The sequence below is a fragment of the Ruditapes philippinarum genome, unplaced genomic scaffold (assembly GCF_026571515.1).
Source record: "Ruditapes philippinarum isolate M1 unplaced genomic scaffold, ASM2657151v2 ctg34_1_1_1_1, whole genome shotgun sequence".
Lineage (NCBI taxonomy): Eukaryota > Metazoa > Mollusca > Bivalvia > Venerida > Veneridae > Ruditapes > Ruditapes philippinarum.
This window is the reverse complement of record NW_026863663.1, coordinates 118,690-142,462: the sequence shown is the minus strand read 5'-3', so window position 1 is coordinate 142,462 and position 23,773 is coordinate 118,690. Positions and strand designations below refer to the sequence as shown.

Sequence of the window (23,773 nt, the reverse complement as noted above, 5' to 3'; positions counted from 1 at the left end):
ATTGAGGGATATCAGTTTCAGCTCGTCTGTTTAATAATGCACTCATTCAAAGCTTACTATCATAATTTCAAACCTGTTAAGATTATTCAAAATCTCTTGATACTCTAATTACATGTGCAATGTTGATTTACATTTGTCCTGAGATATTTTTTGTATGTAAAGACATATGCTATGTAGTTCCATGATGACACTTTAAAGTGTTGTAGAATACATGGTAAATAAACATATATTTGCGACACAATTTGGGCATTTGGTGCGGTTTCCGGACCTAGGACTCCTAAACAGGGCTTAATTCACTGCCCTTTAAATCTTCATGATTACAAGTTATTTGCATAAAATCCCGTCCATGACACAGACACATGCACTTGAGGTGTGGAGCTCAAAACGCCTTAAAGCCTTAATAAAATGCATATTTGTCAATCCCAGAATTCATCTAATAAAAACTTATATAAGCCGTTGAAAAAGATATTTCAACGTCTATATATACTACATTATTATATATATAGACGTTGAAATATGTTTTTTTTTTTCAAAACGGCTTGCATGTATATTAAGGTTTTTTTTTTTACATATTTCAACGTCTATAATAATGTATTTTTATTATAAACGTTGAAATATATATTTTTTTTCAAAACGCATTATATTAAGGGGCTTTTTAGATATATGATAAGTACATGTGCTGGGATTGACAAATATACATTTTGTTTGGATTTTAAAGGCGTTTTGAGCTCCACACCCAAAGTGTCTGTGGTTATGATTGACTATATCAGATACGTAAATATCAGACATGTATGGCTGTTAAGTATACGAAATAAATTAATTATACTAATTAATATTGTTAATTTGAACAATTATTTAAGAATCTTACTAAAATTGTGACAACATTTCTCATGCACATAGAATATCCGCTAGGGACAAACAATGTATGTCAAGTTACATCAAAATTGATCACGACAGTCAGTAGTTATGTCCCTTGAATGACAAATTATTACTAAAAAGAGTGGTGCCTGCTCTCTACATGTAAGTTCATCAATCTATTCAATTTTATATTGGTAAAATATCGAGTTTTTTTTATTGTTTTGTTTTTAATTAGAAATAATTTTATTTTCATTTTTGGCGGTTTTTAGATGTGTATTGGAGATTAGATTTCACAAGTGCTTATGATATTATCGAATTTGTTCGTCATTCATAAGTCTAAGTGGCTTTAAGGTAATGACATTCTTGACCTTTTGCTGCAGGAAGGTGATGATCAGTTCAACAGCATCACGCACGTTACTCACGTATACGTGAAATAATTTTTTAGTGCTGAACAATAACAGTTAAAAAAACTCCATCAATCGAAATCAAATTTGGTATACGCAAAAACATGTTTTTTTAAATGAAAGCCAACTTTAAATTTTGTTAAGCTTTTAATATAATTTTACTTTTACGGTGTTTCTTTACGTCATTTAACAATTAATATTAATAAAACTCTCGTTTATAGTAAAAGTTCGTTTTTGACAGCTGAAGACCAATTCAACTAAGAAATTTAAGAATCTCGTGTCACTATCACTGATGAATATCATGTTATATTTCTGATTCCGGTTACATGTAGAATATTTGCTTTTAATGTTGTCTTATACTAAAATTGTACTAAAATAGTACATGTAGTTTTAATTAAGGGGGTGCATGGTGGCCTAACTAGTGATTAAGGTGTCAGCCTCTCAACCCAGGGATCATGGGTTCAAGCCCTACTTGGGTCACGACCAAGTTTTTTTATGATAGGACACCAGTACTAGTTGGTTCCAGTAAAGTTGCAAGAACTTGTTTCGCAATCGAGCTTAAATAAATATGTTTAAACTAAACAAAATAGTTTTAGTGGTGTCCACAACCTTGATTAGTCCAACTTATTGTACAGCGCGACGAGATATTGTGCTATTTTCGTGTCTGGGCAATATCTCGCCTCTAAAGCGAGATTCTGCCCCAGAACGAAAATATCTCAGAATCAAGCTTTGGCACGTCAATATATTTTGACTACAACCTTGATCTGAAAAACAAAATGAAGCCATAATAAGGTTCAGTTATAAAGTTTAAGTCACAAATTTCAGCTGAAACAGAATAATAAAAGTTTGAATAAACTCTCTTCCAATCAAATTTATCATGGGCAGGAAGATAAATATAGATCTATATTGATTTAATGATAATGAACAAGGAAGAACTTTTCACAAATAAATCTTTAGAACATTTATCATGATTAATTGTATGATGTTTGATTAAAAAATGTTCATTAATAAACAAGGTAGTTAATATAAATGCTTGTGGAAAGAGATCTTTTCCCAAAAAAATTGAGGACGGAAATATATATCCGGAAGAAGCCTGATATAAAACGTTGACAGGTTTTAGTCATTTCGATAGTATCACGTGACAGAAAAGATGGCCGACCTAGAACCTCCCCCGATGGAAGACGAGAGTCTGAAGGATGAAGACGACTTATTTTCCGACACAACAGAGGTAATTATATATTTTTCTGTAGAGTTGAATTCAGTGTTTTCATTTTCAAGTATTTTTTGTCCGAGTTTTTGGTTTTGTAAAGAACAGAAGGCCATTCTGACTCACCGGTTGGACTTCAGAAAGTGGGTGGGGTAAAATTAAATTCAGCTAGAGTAGCAACGCCCACTTTCTTGAACAGAGGTGATGTCTGATAGATAAAATGTATCACTATATTAAGAATGTCCGCATTAGAAAAAGAAAGTAGAAAAAGTCGATGGAACGTCAAAGTCAGATAACAGTCTCAGCAGTGTTGTAAAATATGGTGTTGAGAACCAAACAATGTATATGAAATTGCTGCGATGAGAAACGGCGACTTTGAGAAGTGTTATTTACATAGTTTACCTATTAGTGAACAAAATAGAAAAAAATATTTGTAAAAATATTAAACTGCACATCGAAAAATCATGATTATCTCTCATGGATTTGCAATCCTTAAGCCATAACATCGGCCAAGTGCCGAAATTGATGCTATCAATGCAAGCGTTTAACTGATCAGAATACGAATTTTTAAGAAAATTGCCTGACCCCTAAGTGTTTCGAATAATTTCGTTAAAATTTGAACACTGTAAGCTTGCTTAACTATGTAAAAAAAAGATTGATGTTTATTTGTTTAATTGATAAGTCTCGTTTGACAGTTTGTGATGATAGCATGAAAAGTTGAAAAAACAGAATACTTGAAAAGTTGAATAGCAAACGAAGAATTACATTTAGATGCTATGGTTTAGCAATAACTTAGCGTCAGCTACCGCAAGAACTAAACAGCTGTCAAGCTAAAACTTGTCCGTGCTTATTTCCATTTCGCTGCTCACGAATTGGATCAAAAATTGTCGTATCGCCGATAAAATCTTAATTCTCAAAGAGTAATTACTTGGCGATGTAAAGAGCAGAGATTGTATCTGCCCATATGTCGCCTGCTAATTATCATTATCCAACCAGAGCGTTGCTTTATACTACCCTTCTACCTGTATGCAAAGCGATAGCCTACTCTTAACAGTAAATAATGAGAGCATCGGCCCGAAACGGGTATAATTGTGTAACAGTTTTGCGAGTTTAATACGGGATTTGGCGATAATTATAGATTGTTTTATCCCGATCATCTAAACACGTGCAAATCTTTCCTAATTGATATACACGCAGTGTTTTACCTGAGTAAAGGCGATGTGCAATGGGGTTTTCACGGCTATCACAAAACTGTTAGTCAATTACAAATAATCAATTTCATTAATGATCAGCGACCGGATTAAAAACTTAATCATAGTTTTGAATGATTTCAGTCCGTTAACATCAATTAAAAATTGTTATGTCACTCACGTCATGGCTACAGGGCGAAATGCCCAAACCTAGCAGTAAAAGAAATACACCTACGCGAAAAGTTAAGAAAGCCAATTCGCAAAAATCTTAGGATTGGTATGTTGTAGACAGTGAGAGTGTTTGGCATTGTTATCTTTGTAGAAATGCCAAATTTGACACAGCTTACGCACGTGGGCGCGACATCCCGGAAAAACTACAAATGCTACATATCGGTCTTATATCATGTGTACATGTATATTATAACAACAAAATTTGTCAGGAAAGAAGTGTTCTTATTGTTTCAATATATATATTTGTTTTAATGTCATAAATATGATGCTCAGATTAAGATTAATCAATATTGTAAATTTCAAAAAGCATTATTTATAAAGATATTACCGAGTTTAACATTTCATGAAAATAAAGGGAGGTAATTAGAAATTTATTTTCTATAATTTCTCAGTCAAATTTTTCAATAAGAAATGAATGTATATAATTTTAGTGATCAAATATAATGTGCACAAATGTTTGCAGTACATACTCTTCAATGTTTGGAAATTGTTTTATAAGCATAATTATATGCACATAAATGTGACATTACAATTTACAACATTATTAATCAGAACAGAATAGACAGATTTTATTAATCAATGTCCAATGTAACTTTATCTTCTATTAAAAGTGAGGAAAGTAAAAATATAAAATTAATTTATTCATCTTATTTTTTCTTACACATTATTATCAATAAATCTACATGAAAATATATAAACAAAGATTTAGAGAAAGCTTATAAATAGCTGATAAATAGATTAATTGTGTTTATATTATAGTTTAGGATGTATAGCCATGCATGTTAATGCATACACATTGGGTTGTTTCCCTTCTCCCTATTTTTCGAGAGGAAGTCACTTCTCCCAAAAATTTCCCCCCAGGATGAGCCCTGAACTTATCTAGACAAGTCTCTAGTCCTATAACTATGACGTCGCTTTGAGATATTTTGCTTCTGGGCAAAACAACGTCATATCGAAATTGCTCAAAAACCCATAGCATGTTCTGCCAGAAAATCAGGCGGAACGAAAAACAATTAAGACAGCTTGTATTTGCATTAGTTTTGACCTATTTATGAACAAAACTAAAAAATAAATACCTTTTGTCAAAATAATTAAACTGTCACATCCGAAAAATCATGATTAAATCCTCTCATGTATTTAAAATTAAATTCCCTTTACAGCCGATAAACATATGGCGGCCATACAGCAGTGTTTTTTTTCACCAAAATATTCGGCGAAATTCGGCCCCATTCCCCTCTCAAAATAGTATGTTTTTTTCCCCCTCAAAGTCTAAATTTCCCCCTATATGGCAGCCCGAATTTGCCTGCAATATATAAATATCATTTTTTTTTGCAACTAACTGCCAAAAAATGTTTTATTTAAATTAAATATAATGCCTGTAAGAGTTACTGTTAAGCAAGGCTGTTTACAAATCGTTCTCAGGTAGGTAAGGGGAGCTTCTCCCGGCGTCCCAACAAGTTTAACATACGACGCATCAAATTTTAGATCCATATTAAGAAAAAGAGACGTATTTTAAACTTGTGTTGCAAGAGTTGCTCCCCTTTTCCACCGCAAAGAAAACAATATAAAATAAGTAAACAAATAAAATTCCCCCTCCTATTGCATTTTTCCCCCTCCTTAGGGCACCGACCCCCTTCCCCCAAAAGTGAAAAAAACACTGTACAGTGTGAGAAATCCGATTGGCTAATTCAAATGCAAGCATTTAATGCAATAATAATTTGATATTTACATATAACCATATTTCTTTTATGATTGTAGAAGGTAGAAGACACCTTGCCAGAATCACGCCCTGTGTCCGAGCAGCCAGCCCAAGTTGAAGAGAAAACTCGCATCCCAGCTGATATCAGCATTGACAGTGATAAAGATGATGAGGATCTCTTTGCAGGTCTGATTATATTTCTGATTTTCTTATATAATAATTATGCTCAAAATATAAACAAACTGATCTTAAAGACTTTAATCAGGTTATTTCGGCAGCAAATAAAAATTCATTTTAAATATTGATTTATGTACCCTGAACAAGGCTGTTCAATGGCAATGTTGGTATACATTTGTATATATACATGTAAGGGGATTTTAAGAAATTTCCAGTCAACTACTTATTCTTTACTTTTTATTTTAAATAATTGTCATTTGTCTGCTGGTATTAGAAAATGAATAATGTGTGCTAAAATACATATAATTTTGTAATTCTTGTGCAATTATTTTAAAGGAGGTGGAACAGAAGTAAAATTAGAGTCTGACGATGATGAAGAGCCTGTTGAAGAGAAAAAAGACACTCCGGCCCCAACTCTTGCCATGGACGAGCCTGTGCCTGAGATCAAACCTTTAACGGCTGAAGAGGAGAGGCCCAAGCTTGATGTGTCTCAGACCACAATAACTGCACCGGCTAGAGTTGCTGCTACCAGAACATCATCCAAAGGATCAAAAGATGAAGAGAAGGTGAGTGAATGAAGTATTTACTATTCACACACCCACAGTTTTTATTTCAAGCTATACAGTATTTCAAGCTATACAGTAAGTGAGCTGCTGAAATATGCGGTTGTGAAACTTGTGATTAAAGTTTTATCCTGCTTTAATTGGTTACTTTGAGTTTGAACATTTGTATTTGTTTTAAGAGTGATTAGGTAATGTGTGTAGGATTGAATTTTCGCAGAAAAATTGGTGAAGTGCCAGTGATTTTTCACCTTTTATAACAGAGGCCAATATAACATTATAAGGCCTATTCCCAATAGAAATTTTCTTTAAAATCGTGCAGTTTTCCCTAAAATCAGAACTTACCCAAGCTTTTATACTCCCCAAATAATAAGAGGTTAATACACGGCAGGAGAGGGCCGGAAGGTGATAATCGGCCCGCAAAATGAATAATGGACCCGATTACAATTTTTCCCAAAACAAGAGGCTAAGGCCTATTCCCAATTAAGTGAGAAAAACCACCGAGTGTTTGCCCTGCAGGATATAATAGTACAATGTAGATAATAGTTTTATTTTGTTTTTGTTTACAGATTGAAGAAGATCCATACATGATGGAAATTAAGGTTGTAGAGCCACACAAAGTTGGTGATGGTATGGGGGCATATGTTGTGTATAAAGTGATAACCAAGGTAAGATAACTGAGTCAGTGTCCTTTAAGATTAAACCTGGAATGCAAATCCTTTTGAGTCAGTAAATACTGACATATGATGGGTTTTACATTATTGAACAGGATTTATTTTTTATAATTAACCTTTTTTTGTATGTAATTAATGAAGTTGAATAGAAACTTATATGAAATATAATAGGTAACATTCAGCTGGGTTTTTTTCCTTCGCAGACGACCATTCCAGCTTATAAAAAAGCCGAACTTATTGTGATACGAAGATTTAGCGATTTCCTCGGATTGTACGAGAAATTACACGAGAAACATACTCATTATGGTAGAATTGTTCCCCCTGCCCCAGAGAAAAGTCTTGTTGGTATGTATTTACTTAATACAGGGTAACAAATTAGCTGCCAGATATGTTAATTGTATATGTATTATGTGTTATTAATTGTAAATCCCAGCAGAGACTTCAGATTCTCCTATGTGAGGAAGCTAACGAACTAGCTTACAGAATGTTGGTGGTTCTACTAAAGTGCCTGTTTGTGCCTGAAATAATGCATAAAAGGGCACATGAGTTATTCCTCTTCTAGTAAAGCTAGAAAGTCACCATACGATCTATACTGTGTTGGTGCGACATAAAACCCTACCCCAAAAAAGGAATCTTGCATGGGACTAGTTCTTTTCATGTAAGAAATCTATACTGCTAGTTTATGGTCAGGTTGTTGCATCTACTAAGGTTCATTCTCATGCTTATATAATGCACATACTGGTAGCTGAGGTCTTCCTCAACAGGTAATGCTGGAAAGCTGCCACATAACTTTGACTTTGTATGAAAATGTATAACTAGTAATTAACCAAAAATACCAGTTGTGAGTTTGATCCTTAGTGAAGATTTGTGTAATAAAGTAGCATTTGTTTTGAAGGTATGACAAAGGTAAAAATGTCAAAGGAAGAGGCTGGTTCAGCTGACTTTTTAGAAAGAAGACGAGCAGCCCTGGAAAGGTAAGTGCAATAACTTGAAGTGTTTCATAGACTGGTATGGCGAAAGAAACTGTTCCCAGTTGCTGAAAATTCCTATTTTTTTTCCCCAAAAGATGTTGAAGTAATTATTTATATTGAAATTTTACTCTTACACCAAATTTGGTAACTTGTTGTAATGATCCAATGCCATAAAAGTGGGGTAAAAAAACCCATAAAACATTTTTAAGTGTAACTGTTCCTTACTCAGATGTAGATTTTAGCTGAAATTAATAATTATGTTTGAAAAATCATAAAATCAATACTTTTCTGATTCAGTTTTACTCAAATTCATTTGTATTTCTGACTTAGTAGCAGCCAGTTCAGATAAATTAAAAGATGCCATGTTTGTTGACATTTACTTCCCTTTAAGTGTGATTAAAAAATGCTGTGCAACATCGGTTTATATGGTATAGGTAACTTACAATTCTGTGGACTGTACCAGGGTCCTCTAATTTAGTAAACCATTTTACAGTAGACTGTAAGACATTTATAATTTAGCAAATATAGTTTGTATTGAAAAATTAAAATGACGTTATGTCCATCCAAGGGTATATAGTGAGTGAACAGGTGAAACTCAAAATAAGTTTTCATTTTACCATACTTTCTTTCAATTAATTTTATGATTCACTTTACCATAATAACTTACATGGCCCAAAGGAATTTTTGTAAATATTCGTCGGAATTCACCTGAAAACTTTCAATTTATAAGAAGGGTGCAGTAGCCTTTTTATATTTTAGGCAGATTTATATTTTATCCTAAACATTTACCAATATCAACTGTTGGTCGATCACCATTATAACGGTCAATCTGTTAAATAATGTAGTCAGTTCAGTTCAACTTGACAATAGAAAATAAACATAATGTCACTTTAAAGCAGCACACTTCCAGATTCCGGCTAATTTTCATGAAGATTTTGAAAATGTTGTGAAGTGAACAAAGAAAATATTTTATGCATTGCAAATGGAACTTATAAACAATGTAAATTACCACAAATACGTCAAAATATGCAAAACTAGCCCTTACTGTGTTAGTTATGCAGTAGAAATATGGTAATAAATACTGCAAAATCAGTCATTAATTGTACATAGCATGTACATTTTTACTTCAATCTTGAATTTTCTTTTTCTTTTCTTAAAATTATAGTACATTTTTCTCAAGTTTGCTTTTCTTGAAATATTTTAGCTCATCTGGGGGCATGCAGCTTTAACTTGTATTTTAAGATCACAAAACAGACTGACTAACAGAAATAAAATATGTATCAGACACGTTTTCTATTTTCTCGTACATCATGACAGGTATTTAAACAGAACAGCTAGTCACCCAGTGTTGAGGATGGATCCCGACTTCCGTGACTTTCTGGAGCGTGATGGTGAGCTACCTAAAGCCACCAGCACGTCGGCTCTCAGCGGAGCCGGGGTAAAGAGACTGCTGTCAAAAATGGGAGATGCCGTAGAAAAAATTACATTTAAAATGGACGAATCGGACGAGGTAATTACCAGTTTTGTATATTTTGTCTTGGCAAATTTTTTTTTCGTTGGTGATAAAAACACTTTCAGTATATCAGGTGACTTAGCCCTATGTAATCAGGAACAATTTTTTAAGTGTTTCTAACAATTTCTTAATAAAGGCTTATTATTTAACTTTTATTGCATGAGATATTTTCTAACACTGAAATTTTTACACAATTTGATAGAAAAAAAATTGTATACCAAAGTCTTGTTTTGTTCAAAGATATATCAACTGTAATATTGTATATATATATTTTCCTTACAAAACTCATATTTTAACCATCACTTGCATGAAGAAAAAGGAATGTTTTGATTAAAGACCCACAATATATTTTTATTTTTTTAATTTTTTTATTAAAATGTAGTAAATTTATGAGGCTTGGGTTTGAATCGCACTATGGAGTTTGGATTCTTTAATGTGAACAAGTTAACCAGCCAGCTAATGGAAGGTGCATGGTTTATTTCTAGTACTCATTTATGTCTGAAATTGTGCGGTTATTCACGCCCTCCATTGGTAGTTCTACCTCCATCAGCAGTTAAGCTGGAAAGTCACCATATGACCATCTCAGTGTTGGAGTTACTTTAAATACAACAAAAAACCCCCAAAAAAACAACAACACCACTTTTGTAATTTAAATATTTATTGTTAAAATATAGGTGTAAAATCTTACTTTGTATCAAGGGTTTTATTGAATTTTCATGTTATTGATGCAAAATGAATTCATTATTTAATCTTTCTATGCTGTGAAGAGAAACGAAAATGGCCCATTATATTTTCTGTTTACATAAAACCGAGTTTTGTTTGTTTACATATAACTGTTCCACTAATTTGTTAACTAACACCCTCATAACACAAGTTTAACAAAAAACTAAAAAAGACTTCTTCATTAAAGTTTAATACTTACAAAGGATGAAAAAAAATATTTAGAAGTATATTTAATTCACTTGTGACCTTCATAAAATAATCACTTTTGACATTCATGAAATTATCTCCTTTGACCTTCATAAAATTAACACTTTTGACATTCATAAAATTATCTCCTTTGACCTTCATAAAATTAACACTTTTGACCTTTGTAAAATTATCAACTTTGACCTTTATCAAATTAACACTTGACCTTCATAAAATTATCATTTTTGACCTTCATGTAATTATCACTTTTGAGCTTCATAAAATTATCTAACCTTTTATTGTGATGTTAGTTTTTGTGTTCATTCTATTTTTTCTATCTTTTTCTTCTTATTTATTCATTACCTGCATGTCCCGAAAATGAGTTAAAAAAATATTTTTGTTTGTTTGCCGGATTTTTTAAATTTATTTTTTTTCAAAAGAGACATATTTTGATGTGTTTATTTTTTATAATGTAAGAATGTTAATGTAAGTTTAAGGTCATGTAAAGTTCTTGTTTTTAGGTTAAGGTGAAAACATAAAAGCATTTATATATGACATGGTTTAGAACTGTTCACTCATTAAAGGAGAAGATGTTGAAGCCACTGGAAAGCTCTATCGGTAGAGCCCCGGAACGGTATTCCAAGGGTCACGGGTTGGAGTCCCGGTCAGGCTGCATATTTTTCTCAGCCTGTGACATTAAAAAAGTACACTTGGAAACTTACTCTCCTTACATTGTTATTTATAATATTGCATGTTTGTAACATCGATTTTCATTGGATAAGGGTGATGTTTATATGATTTATATATACATGGCTACTGGAAATTTATTGATTAATTATATAGGTGACTAATTCATACGAGGAGCATTCAATATTTAGTGACGGGCCTCATTTTTCTCTAAGTATATTTCGTGAATCACGTGCAAAGTTACATTATGATACGCTTCAACTCTTTATCATTCCAACGGTGTATCATACATGTATACTAATTCACACACGTTTTAAGAAATTTAGTGTTGAAAGTTGAATATTCGATCAACTGCGTATAAAAATGGCTGGAAAAGATTCAGTAAATAATGTAGAAATTCGAGCTTACATCAAAGCGCGTATGACATTTGGGTTAAGTGGTGCAGCCATTCATAAAGAGCTTTGTCGTATTTATGGACCATCTGTGGTTAGTGAAAGGACAGTTCAAAGATGGATTGTTAAGTTTAAAAGTGGAACGGAGTCACTAAACGATGCTAGTGGTAGGGGAAGAAAACACACAGTGGTCACCAAAAACAACATTAAAAAAGTGCAAGAACTCATTAACAAAGAAGCTCGATATACAGTTTCTGAAATAGCTAAGTATACTGGCATTTCAACGGGAAGTACATTTACGATTCTAAAGAAGCACCTCAAAGTTAAGAAGATTGCAGCAAGATGGATACCACATTTATTGACTGAAAAGCAAAAGCAAGAGCGTGTAAAATGTGCCAAGAAATTATTGAAGATGTTTCCCAAATATAACGATCGCAAATTTTCTAACATTGTAACTGGAGACGAAAGCTGGTTCCACTTTTTTGAGCCTACACGGAAGGTAAATAATAAGATATGGGCCACCAAACATACCCGTAGGCCCTGTATAGCTAAAAGAATGACTAGCACAAAGAAGGTTATGTATGCCATGTTCTTTGGTATACATGGCGTAGTGACACAAGTTCCTATTCCAAAAGGTCGTACCGTTACTGCAAAGTTTTACAAACGAATAGTGTTAAACAAAGTTGACAAATATTATCGCAAAGGTCGTCCAAACACTGGTATGAGAGGTCTGTATCTACTCCATGACAACGCTACTCCACACAAGGCCGACATTGTTAAGAAATTCTTGGAGAGCAAACGTGTTTCTGTGCTTAATCACCCACCATACTCGCCAGATTTGGCACCCTGCGATTTCTTCCTGTTTCCAAGATTAAAGAAACACCTTCAGGGTCGCCGTTACAGCACCAGAAATGGACTTGGTTCAGCATTACATCAGTTGTGTAGGGGTATACCTCAAGAAGACTATAAAAAAGCATTTCAAAATTGGATCAAACGTTTGAAACTCTGTATATTGTTCAAAGGAGATTACTTTGAAGGTTTAAAAAAATAAAAATGATTGTTGCTTTAAAAGTTTTCATTTTACTATAGCCCCGACACTAATTATTGAATACTCCTCGTATTTTAGGAAGAGCTATCCCATATAGGTTAAGCATCACACTTTTGGTCAAGTTTTTTAACTTTGTTTATGTATACAACATGTATACCCTTACATGTCTTGCTTTTTAACTGAAAGACTAGCATCCCACTTTGAAATTTCATACTAATTTGTGCCCTTAATTTTCAGACAAGAGTTTGTGTGGGAGGGTGGAGCAGGGGTGTTTGTGAAAAAACTGCCGAATTTGGCATTGGAAATAAGTGTGATTGAGATTTTTTTTTTTAAAAAGTGTGTGTGTGGGGGGGAGGGAACTTACTTGGAGTTAGTATGATTGGGAAAAAATATCCATATTCAGCATTAGAAATATTTTGTTCAAATAGATATGTGAGATAGTTTTCTTTTGTAGTGAGATATATAACTGTTTAAATTTCGATTTCACTGGAAACGAAATGAAATATATTTTTTTCTCTATTATATAATGTATATTTGAACTTATGATCAGTGGCTAGGTGCATATGCTCTCTCATATATTTGCGCTACTCTTCCGCATTCTGCCTCCGAACAGTGGGACTATGACATGCAGGTAATTCTATGTGTTGTCTCTGTCTGTATTCACATGACTCTTCTCTTTTCTTTGATCAGTTTTTTTGTTGGAGGTGGGGCAGGGGAGGTTGTGCTGTGGGGGTTGGGCGGGTGCACTATATAAAACCCTGTCAAAATTTGTAGAATTGGGATACTTTTGGGGAGGAAGCGGCAAAGAAGTCTATCAGAATTGATAGAATTGGGAAAAAATTGTGAAAAATGGGATAAATTGCCAAAAGTTTTTAGGAAAAACGATGCCAAAACTGATGGAATTGGGAAGAATATTTACTAGATTATTATCATTTGTGATATTTATCTTTTATACAATTTTTTTTTTGTACAAACACAAAGGAATTTGTTTATGTTGTTTTTTGAAAGTTAAAAAAAAAAAGAATTTACTTTTGGATTAGTTGTTATGCAAAAAATATAATGGAAGCTGTTTCAGAATCATGGGGAATTGAAAAGGAATTTATTCTTCATAATTTGGGATAATAATTTTTTTTTCTTTAAAAATCAGTTTCTTAAATATATTCTTTGTCCAGAAAAAGATCATTTCATTAGGTATACCCATTTAAATAATAAGAAATAAGAAAACAACACTTAAAATGACAAGTTATAGATGAAATATTAAAATAGTAAAAAGCCTTGATTGGCAGATTGTGCAAGCTTTGAAGAGCCATAGCTGAGCTTGTTTTGCTTGTCACATTTTTGTTGCCTTGGTTACTGTGTTTTAGGATAATTAAATCACATTTTTAGCTTGTGTGTTTCGAAGAAAAACTCGAGCTATTATGATTGCTGTGTTGTTGTTGTTGTTGTCATTGTTCAAAAATGTTATTACAGCCCATTATTCAAACATTTAAGTTAGCCAACATGAAACTTGGAATACTTGCTTATCATGACAAGGTGTAGTTGTAAGACAAGGAGCACAATTCTGAAAGCAATATTTTTGAGTTGTGCCCCTTTTTAACTTACAATTTTTGTCATATTTTAACAGACGAGTGTTAACAATCACATGAGATGCTCTTATTTGCTATATGAGCCGCGTCACGACAAAACCAACATAGTGCGTTTGCGACCAGAATGGATCCAGACCAGCCTGCACATCTGCGCAGTCTGATCAGGATCCATGCTGTTCGCTATCAGTTTCTCTACTTGTTTTATAGGAGTTGCAAGCGAACAGCATGGATCCTGATCAGACTGCGCGGATGCGCAGGCTGGTCTGGATCCATGCTGGTCGCAAACGCACTATGTTTGTTTTGTCGTGACACGGCTCATGTATTTTTTTAACAAAGCTTGGTAGATTTTAGTCATCAGCATCATATTGTACATAAATTCATTTCTTTCATTTCCTTTATTCCTTTTCATCATAACTTGACAAATTAATACAAAAATAAGTGTATGTCATGTAGTGTTCAAGGCAAATGGTGTGCTAGGTTTACCTGTATATACAGTATATAAGTATATTTACAGTCAAACTTGTATTTATCGACAGCGCAAGGGAAACACCAGAAATGTACTTAATTTTGCAATAATCTTGTAATTGATGTTTGCTTTGATGCCTTTGGTTGCTTTGCTTACGAACCATTTGCCGTTTCATCAACGTTTGAATATTGCTACACTCAGTTACTGAGTTGATAAGGTCACTTGCAACTCCCCCAGTAAAGCTGTAAAGGTAGAAAGTCTGTATTACTATATAACCTATACAGTGTTTAAGTCACTGAAGAGCAAGAAAAATAACAAAAATACTGCTAAAGATATTATATTTGAACAAGCTAGAAAAAGTAGAATTCTTTCAGTGCTGATAAATTTAAAAGCCAAAGAGATTACTTTTGGCTTGATGCGAGGTGTTAGCTTGAAGAATGTCAATCTAAGTATATTAATTTCAGCCTTTTACTAGCTGAATTTCCTAAATGAATTTTCTCGGAATCCATTTGTTGTAACTGTCTTTGGTTGCAAATGCTTGCCATTTTCAAATCTAGCAGATTATTTGTTAAACATGATTAAAGATAGCTTGTAGGTTATATGAACCTGTTTCAAGCTCGCTTATTGAAAACTACCAGGACTTGTGCCTTATGAAGAAACATGACCATGACTCCAGTAAGACTTGAACACATGATCTCTTGGTTGAGCTGCAGACACTTGAATCACTATGCCAAAGCTTGACTAAGAGTCTATTTGATAAGTAAATTTTGGCACTAAAAAGTAAAAAAGATTTTAACCAAATTTAAATAAATTTTGCATGATAAGTCATTCTGGCATGATAAGCCATTCTGGCTTTGACATGAGCATGTGCTGTTGCATTTTATATGTCAGCTGAATGTAGTAAATGATATAAGAAGAAAGATAGGGAGTTATGTGAATACAGGATCAACTTTACTAACAAGAATGTCTATTTTTGTTAAGAGAATGTCTATTTTTGTAAAGAATGTCTATTTTTGTAGAGAATGTCTTTTTTGTAGAGAATGTCTTTTACTAAAAGGGAGAATGCCTATTTCTTTAAGGAGAATGTTTATTGCTAAAGAAAGAATGTCCTTTTTTGTAGAGAATGTCGATGAAATAGAATGTCTATTTTTGTAGAGAATGACTATTTCTATAACAAGAATGTCTATTTCTGCCTGTTTCATTGTTGTGTACTGAACTAGTTTTGTTTTGTTTAATTTTGTGACAATGTTTGTTTTCTTGAGTGCTTTAAATTTGTGACTATTCAATATGTTAGATAAAGAAAGTGTTGAAGAAGAATAGAGATAACCTCAACCTTAAACAGCTAAAAATAAAGCAACTTCATGCAACCTCATATAAGTTTTCTAAGCGACCTCATACAGGTTTTCTAAGTAACCTCATACAGGTTTTCTAAGCAACCTCATACAGGTTTCTATGCAACCTCATACAGGTTTTCTAAGCAACCTCATACAGGTTTTCTAAGCAACCTCATACAGGTTTTCTATGCAACTTCATATAGGTTTTCTAAGCAACCTCATACAGGTTTTCTAAGCAACCTCATACAGGTTTTCTATGCAACCTCATACAGGTTTTCTAAGCAACCTCATACAGGTTTTCTATGCAACTTCATACAGGTTTTCTAAGCAACCTCACAGGTTTTCTATGCAACCTCATACAGGTTTTCTAAGCAACCTCATATAGGTTGTTTTTCCAACCTCATTCAGGTAACATTTAATTATCTTGTTTACTGAGGCCAAGTCTTTGCTGTGTATGATGGTTGACCCATTTTGTGCACAAGTCCTTTTTGCACTTAGTCAATTTCACAAATGTCTTTAGCTGTTACCCAATGAGCACTAAACTTTTTATGATTTACATAATGCATGGCACTAGAAGCATTTAAGTTTCATTTGAAAAAAACAACAACAGTATTTAATAGATGTATTTGCTGTGTCATAACATTTGAATTTAAATTTAAAGCAAAAATCTCTTAACCCTTTTTCGTTGTTGTTTGTCTACAGTACAAAGAAGAGACATTGAAGGGAAATTAAAACAATGTCAGTTATCTTAGGTGTTGATGAAATTTTTTATGTAAGTTTTAAGAAATATATGTAACCATGGCAACGTGTTATATTTTTCAGTGGTTTGAAGAGAAACACCAGCAAATTGACAACCTAGACCAGCAATTAAGAAAATTACACAGTGCAATGGAATCTTTGGTGAACCATAGACGAGGTACTTTAAAAAAAATTTTTTTTTATTAAAATCACTTACCAGTAGAATGAGATGTGAAAATTGATCTCAGGCATGGAGTCTTATGGTCATTTGTCTCTCATTGCTGATTCAAAAACCAGGTGGGATTTGTGGTCAGTCACTTGCAGAGAAATTGGTAAATTTCTGGTAAGTTATCCCAGAAAAGCTGGTATGATGGAACCTAACTAATGCAGTGAGTGGCGTCTTAGGTCACGCTTCACCAGTAAAGCTAGAGAGAATCTGTATGATCTTGACAGTGAAAGGGTCCCTCATGTTCAGTCTCAATCAAACCAAGCCTGCAATTTTCATGTAAATTTGCTGTGATTATTGCTTTTGAGGGTCCATCCTTTATCCAGATTCTTAAAGCGTAACTAGTAAAAAAAAAGGAGGGCAAACTATAAATTTGTTTAAATATTCATCTTTATAAAACGCTATTGATAATAAATTAGACACAGTCAAAGTGTTTTAATTAAAGGGCAGATTTTTCTCCCCTGTAATACTGCCTTCAGTAATGGGGGCATAAAAGTTGTTAAATAAGCAAAAATTATACAATGTACATTTTATAATGGCAATATACTAGTAGTAGCTTAGGAATTGATTTTTTAGTACCATTTAATTATGTTTTTAAATTTTGATTTGTAAAACAAGCAATTAATGTTTACATAATCACAACATATAGTGAAAGATTGGGGGATTCTGTGGGATTCTGAGGTTTGTTTTTTCTTGGAAAGGAAAGAGGGGTGGGGGAGGTTCTATAGTCATGGAATGATAAGCAGGCGGGTTCCTTTGCTCTATTTTCAATGTAAAACTTTTGTATATTACAGATCTCAGTGTATCAACGGCTGTGTTTGCAAAGAGTGCTGCCATGCTCGGTGCAGCAGAGGAACATACTGCTCTGTCCCGAGCCCTGTCACAACTTGCGGAGACTGAGGAGAAGATCGAACAATTACATAAAGAACAATCTGACCAAGATTTCTATGTGATGGCTGAATTATTGAAGGACTATGTAGCACTTTTAGGCTCTGTCAAGGTATACATATGTCTACTATAGCCCCTACCTTGCTGAATTTGTATAAATGACTTGTCCAGCTCCGACTTTGGAACTGTATATTTGAGCCGTGTCATGACAAAACCAACATAGTGGCATTGCAACCAGCATAGATCCAGACCAGCCTGCGCATCCGCGCAGTCTGATCAGGATCCATGCTGTTTGCTGACAAACCCTATTACAAGTAGAGAAACTGATAGCGAACAGCATGGATCCTAATCAGACTGCGCGGATGCGCAGGCTGGTCTGGATCCATGCTGATCGCAAACCCACTATGTTGGTTTTGTCATGACGCGGCTCATTTGTTGTGTGAGGGAAAAGCTACAAGCTGGCCATTATGTTGACATGCCAAGTCATAATTAAATGGTTTTGAATTGGATTTGTAATCCACAGATTGCGCGTTTGAACTTCTGGCAAGGTGAAATTTCTCAGTGACAATTCATCTGAAACATTTAGTTTAATGATTGTTTTTCTCTCACTGCTGATTATAAAAATCATGTGGGATTAGTAGCTTGGTCACTTGCAGATAAATTGATAATAATTAATTAGTCATCTTGGAAAGTTTGTAAGGTGGACTGACTCACACCCAAGATAAATGTATTAAAATCAGGGTAAAAAAAACAGACAGACATGCAAACAAATAAACAAAAATGATATAAATTTGACAGCAATAGATGACCATTTTGTATTCTCAGGAAGTTTTACATGAGAGAGTAAAGACATACAAGAATTGGAAGGATGCTGAAGCCACCCTGACGAAAAAGAGGGAAGTGAAAGTAAAACTTGAGCTGGCTCACAAAACCGATAAAATATCACAAGCACAGCAAGAAATAACAGATGTAAATTTAATTATTAACCATTTATGGACTTGAGGCAATTTTAAATTGAATCTGTCCATAATTATTCAAATTCAAACCTGTACAAACCTTATTGATGTGTAGGTTGGTCTGGCTTTATACTGGTGGCAATGGTGTTTGTTTCATTAAGGCCACTAGTGCTGAAATGAAATGTTTTTATTTGAAAAAGTTATCCTGTCATTTTCCTTGATTAAAAATTAAACCCAAAAACTTCTGTATGTAAGTGTTTGTATTAGTTCAAAATGATAGTGATAAAAAGACAGTGCTGTTAGAAATAATAACTTTTTCATAGTTTTTTTGAAAAAATTTTTTTTACATTTGTTCCCTGTTGGTTCCTTTTGTATATTTCATTCATTTAGGCTTCATTGTCAGTTATGGCAAATATTTTGTAAACCACTTAATATAAATAAAGGGTGGGGACTATAGGATTGTAATGGAACGTTAATATGTCAAAATATTTATTTGTATTGTTTTGTGTTAAAGTGGGAGCAGAGGGTAGAGAAAGGCCAGAGAGACTTTGAGACGATATCAGCTACAGTACGTAAAGAGGTGGCGAGATTCGATAAACTACGAGTGGGAGATTTTAAAAGCAGTGTGATACAATACCTTCAAAACTTAATGGAAAAACAACAACAGGTGAGTTTCAGGGTCTCCTCCAGAACTAAGTGTTTTATTTAAGGAAGTTGTTTAACTAAGTTATAAAAGATTGATGATCATGTTTCTAAGTGTATCCACACATAAAAAAAGGACTGATTATTTCCTAGCAGGTACAGTATGTTGTATGAACATTGAACTAGTATTGATAGTTATCAGTGTTCTTTAGTATGTTGACCAAGGTCTAACACCTGCTTGGTTAGATTTTCTTCCATTATTTGACCTTGAGTCATTGTTGTGTTTAATACCCCTTAAAAGTAAATCAATAAAAAATGTACCATCCTTAATGAAACAATCATGCTCACATCAAAAATTTGGTTAATTTTTCTGCATAGATTTAGAAAACAACAGTTAGGAGTCTCGCCAGACTGCATCAATGTGAAGTTTGCATGCCTTTGATAATGACTTTTGCTTCTTTGATGAAAGAACTATCTGGCAAGCTCACGGAAGGTCATTGGTTCTATTCAGGGCCTTGCTTTTGGCTGAAAAAAAAAGTATTGAGAGTAGGTGGTGTCTGATCATGGTCTGCACTGTTTGCTATTTTGTATGTTAATGTTTTTAAAATGCTCCTTAAAAGTAATGTGAAGTTTAGGGGGGGGGGGGGGGTGTCTGATCATTGTCTGCACTGTTTGCTATTCAGTTGGTAGATATTTAAAAAAAATATTTCTTGAAAAAGGAGGAATGGTTTTGTCCAGATTGAAGATGAACAAATCCATTTAAGATATATAGTGGGGTAAAGGTCAATGATAAATGTTTCATGTTTATTTTTATAATTTCAGATGATCAAACATTGGGAGCAGTTTTTACCAGAGGCAAAGGCCATTGCATGATTGGGAAACTAATTATTATAACATTATGTGTGTGATACATTATACATTCTATCATATTGTACTAGTGCTTAAACAAAACCTACCATAGAATAATTTATTTATAAAGCTTCTTTCTTTCGGCTTTTTTTTGTATGTAAAACAATGATTTATATGGTTGGTACACAATTAGTGCAATGTTGTGAAATGCAAAAGGTAATAAGAATTAGATGGCTGTTTTTGCATGAACAAAACTTTTGTCCTCACAAGTGTGTGATTAGTTTTCAAAGTGTGTGTTTTATTTCTTAAATATTTTCTTTCCTACTGACAAAAATATAAATAAAATATTTATATGATTAAAGACTTCTTTCCAAATTCTGATTACTTAAATTTTAATTAATTGCATTTATGTGCTGATTTTATGACACCCTTCTTATAAAGATTTGATATTTGAGTCTTTAATGTAGATAACATCCTTATATACATATACTGTAAAAAGATTTCAAATGTCTTTAGAACACCAATTACTTGTAACCAAATATTTTCCTGGTAATAATAGTGTTTGGTAATTACCTTTTAATTATTTAACTTTTTGATTTGTATGATGCAGCTATAAGACGCAGTGTTCAATATGAGCATCTTAATTGTATTGGAAAAAAACGTCTTATAACTGAGTAAATTGTTAAAAACTTTTCATTGACATAGTAAGGCCACTTTAATGATGTGTTATAAGATAAATGATTAGATAATAGCCTAATTGTGACAGTGAGTGAGTGGAGTGTTGTATGTAAAACTTGTGTTCCTCGGAGAGGACTACCGAAACAGACTTACTCGAATAGCAATTAATAATTGTATGATGATTGTTAAACATATTTTCATGGCAGATATAGATGTAGATATATAATTATTGAATTCATTATGCATGGGAAGTTAGTTACACATAGCATATAGCCAGTTATCATATTTTGAACATTTATGCTTCTTTGATTGTATGAAAATGTTAATTTGTTATAGATAATTAAAGTTGACCTATGGTGGTATCTAAAAGCAAAATGCATGTACTGTAGTATTTCTTTGCTCTTCTGTTTGCATAGAATTTTCATTTTTCATGTTTATGCCAAATGAATAATAAGTTTTTTTAATTAATGCTCAGAGTTTAGAAAATGTCTTAATTGATATGTGCACCAAAACAAAATTTTCTTTGACTACATGTACTGAAGATTTAAATAATCATGTTAAAGATGATTGTCATGTTCTTTGCGGAACTTTAAATCATGTTCTTTGCAGAACTTTTAAATAATATTGTTTACTGTAGCTTCAGGTTTCATGACCCAGGATTTAAATATAAATGATGTAAATTTTCTTAATTAAATTTGATTGTATGAATGACATTTCTTATTAGATATATATATATCTTAATTTATATAGTGCAATATTTCCCCATTGTGTTTTGATTATATTTTCTTCCTACAAGTATAAGTGTGGCATTAAAATAAAGGTGAACAGAGTAGGTTTTGTCTGTTAATTTACATAATGAATATTCATTGAACAGTTAATTATTACAATACATATTCATTTTAATATACTGAATATCCATACTGCTGATTGTTTAAACAAATTAGTTAAGATAACATCAAATGAGCAAGTAGGAAAGGGTTATTATTAAGAACAAAGACCTTGAATAAATCAATCTTTTGAGATATAAGGCCTTTACATGTTTGTAGATGGTCAAAAAAACCAAACCAAAATGGTTTTCTGCCAGGATATATGTAGTATTTCTTGTATTCCAAATCTATTCCTTTTCTTGGGGGGAGGGGGGAAAATGTAATTATCAATTTTTGTCATTTGTTTACCTCATTTATTTGTTGTTTAAGAATTTTGTAGATACTTTTCAGGAAAACTTAAATGTAAGCATATAGCGTTTTTGTTCATGACATGTTTGTTTGAATCATTAAACCTTTTTGCCTACGAATCAAAGTCATGAAAGTATAGTTTAGATATGTATAATTACTTAAAACCAGTGATGTTGACTGCCTTGAAAATAGAATTGACATAAGCTGTAATTTTTTATAGTTTTTTTTTATATAAAAAAATGTCAAGCAAATTATAAACCTTTTTTCTTCTGATTAATGTTTTTGTGTAGATCATGTAAAATATACACACACGCAAACGTTATTATGATTGAAAAAGAATATTTTGCACAGATATAAACCTTTTACTTTCCCATACAAAACATGTTCTTAATGGTGGCTTGGTCTTGATGGTTTAGGCATTGAGTAATCTGAAAATCCCTAGCTATGAGTGTTCGAGCCCTGTCTGGGGCAAGTTGGTGTTTCCTTGAGCAAGACTCTTAACACTTGTTGTTTAGTACTGAACAGATTTGAACAAAAGTGTTAATGTACTTATAAATTCCTACACGGTCAAACTGAATTAAATTTTGAATACACTGAAACTTGTTTTTACTGAAACTGATTAGTGCCAGTGATATATATACATTTGTATATATTAATAAACTTTTTACATTATGGTTGTATATGGCTCATGAATAAGCACTGCTTTGCAGTGACTCAAACAAGATCATTTATATTTTCTGTTTATTAAAATAATCATCACTCCCTTGGCTGTTTCATGTAGTTTGGTTTGTATATATTCAGGCCTTTTTCTACCTATCAGACCCATTTCAATTGTAAAATAAAATGTGTGCATTATTTCCAGTTTACAAAATTAAAAAAATAAAACAAATTTTATCCAAAGTCAAAGCTGAAGATACCTTTTTTTTTCAAGATTTTTTTTGCATGTTTCTGAAAATACAGGTAAGAGAAGGGTAGATAACTGGTATAATATAAATCAAGAAAAACAACAGATTACATATTATGATTTACATTTATTCGTGCAAAAATATTATATGTTATCCATATAGAGCGACATACAACATTTTTTCATATGAAAGCTTTTTAAAGTTAACTTTTCCCAATTTTGCAAATACAAAATGTATTAGGACTCAAAATTGCCTGTTTCTCAAAGTCCTAAAAATGGACAGAAAAAGGCCTGATACTGTTATTGTATTGTCTCGTTTTAGTCATTATGATTGTCATTCTATTTTGAAACTTATTGATACGTATTACATATATGTTACTGAATATCTTGTCAGAATTGTTTTATGAATAGTACTATTTGCTATGTAAGGGGATCAAATGTGATTTAAATCGTTATGATGATACCTGTAACTTTGTATTAAAGATTGTAAAATTTATTTACAATGTGTGTACACTTGTGCTTTATTGTTTGTCAATCCATTTTTGTTGTTTTCTATGCTTAATGAGGGCCCATCTGCCCCTTTCAGGCACGGAGAGGACCAACCCCTTTATCAATTCATTTTATTTGCTTGACTATTTATACTCCTTTTCTTTTTGTCAAGTACTGGACAGAGTCGAGCTTGCTAGTCTTACGGACAGCTCTTGTTTATTTCTCTGCACTTGGAATGGCAAAGCACATCTCTTACATCTTATTTGCTTATGATATCTCTGTCAGCAGGGTTGATGAAATATTAACACCTACATGGGCTTGA

The 23,773-nt window shown here is 32.8% G+C and overlaps 1 protein-coding gene across 2 annotated transcripts; it reads left to right on the top strand.

Moving 5' to 3' along the window:
- Window positions 1-2,336: 2,336 nt before the first annotated feature.
- LOC132722888 (sorting nexin-2-like) lies at window positions 2,337-23,458 on the top strand. Of its 2 annotated transcripts, XM_060707468.1 has the most exons (13): window positions 2,337-2,490; window positions 5,649-5,775; window positions 6,103-6,332; window positions 6,896-6,994; window positions 7,204-7,345; window positions 7,896-7,974; window positions 9,289-9,481; window positions 13,134-13,151; window positions 16,729-16,822; window positions 17,665-17,870; window positions 18,584-18,727; window positions 19,229-19,381; window positions 20,179-23,458. In XM_060707468.1, the coding sequence occupies exons 1-13, from the start codon at window positions 2,413-2,415 to the stop codon at window positions 20,227-20,229; spliced, it is 1,614 nt and encodes a 537-aa protein (XP_060563451.1). In that variant the 5' UTR covers window positions 2,337-2,412; the 3' UTR covers window positions 20,230-23,458. The 2 variants fall into 2 exon arrangements, with proteins under 2 accessions (XP_060563451.1, XP_060563452.1); XM_060707469.1 differs by lacking the exon at window positions 13,134-13,151.
- Window positions 23,459-23,773: the final 315 nt, after the last annotated feature.

What these genes read in the sequence shown, in the direction of transcription:
- LOC132722888 (XM_060707468.1), top strand. Translation starts at nt 2,413, where the DNA reads ATGGCCGACCTAGAACCTCCCCCGATGGAAGACGAGAGTCTGAAGGAT. An exon ending in GATCAAAAGATGAAGAGAAG is followed by an intron (nt 6,333 to 6,895) that starts GTGAGTGAATGA and finishes TTTTGTTTACAG; the next exon opens with ATTGAAGAAGATCCATACAT. An exon ending in TGTATAAAGTGATAACCAAG is followed by an intron (nt 6,995 to 7,203) that starts GTAAGATAACTG and finishes TTTCCTTCGCAG; the next exon opens with ACGACCATTCCAGCTTATAA.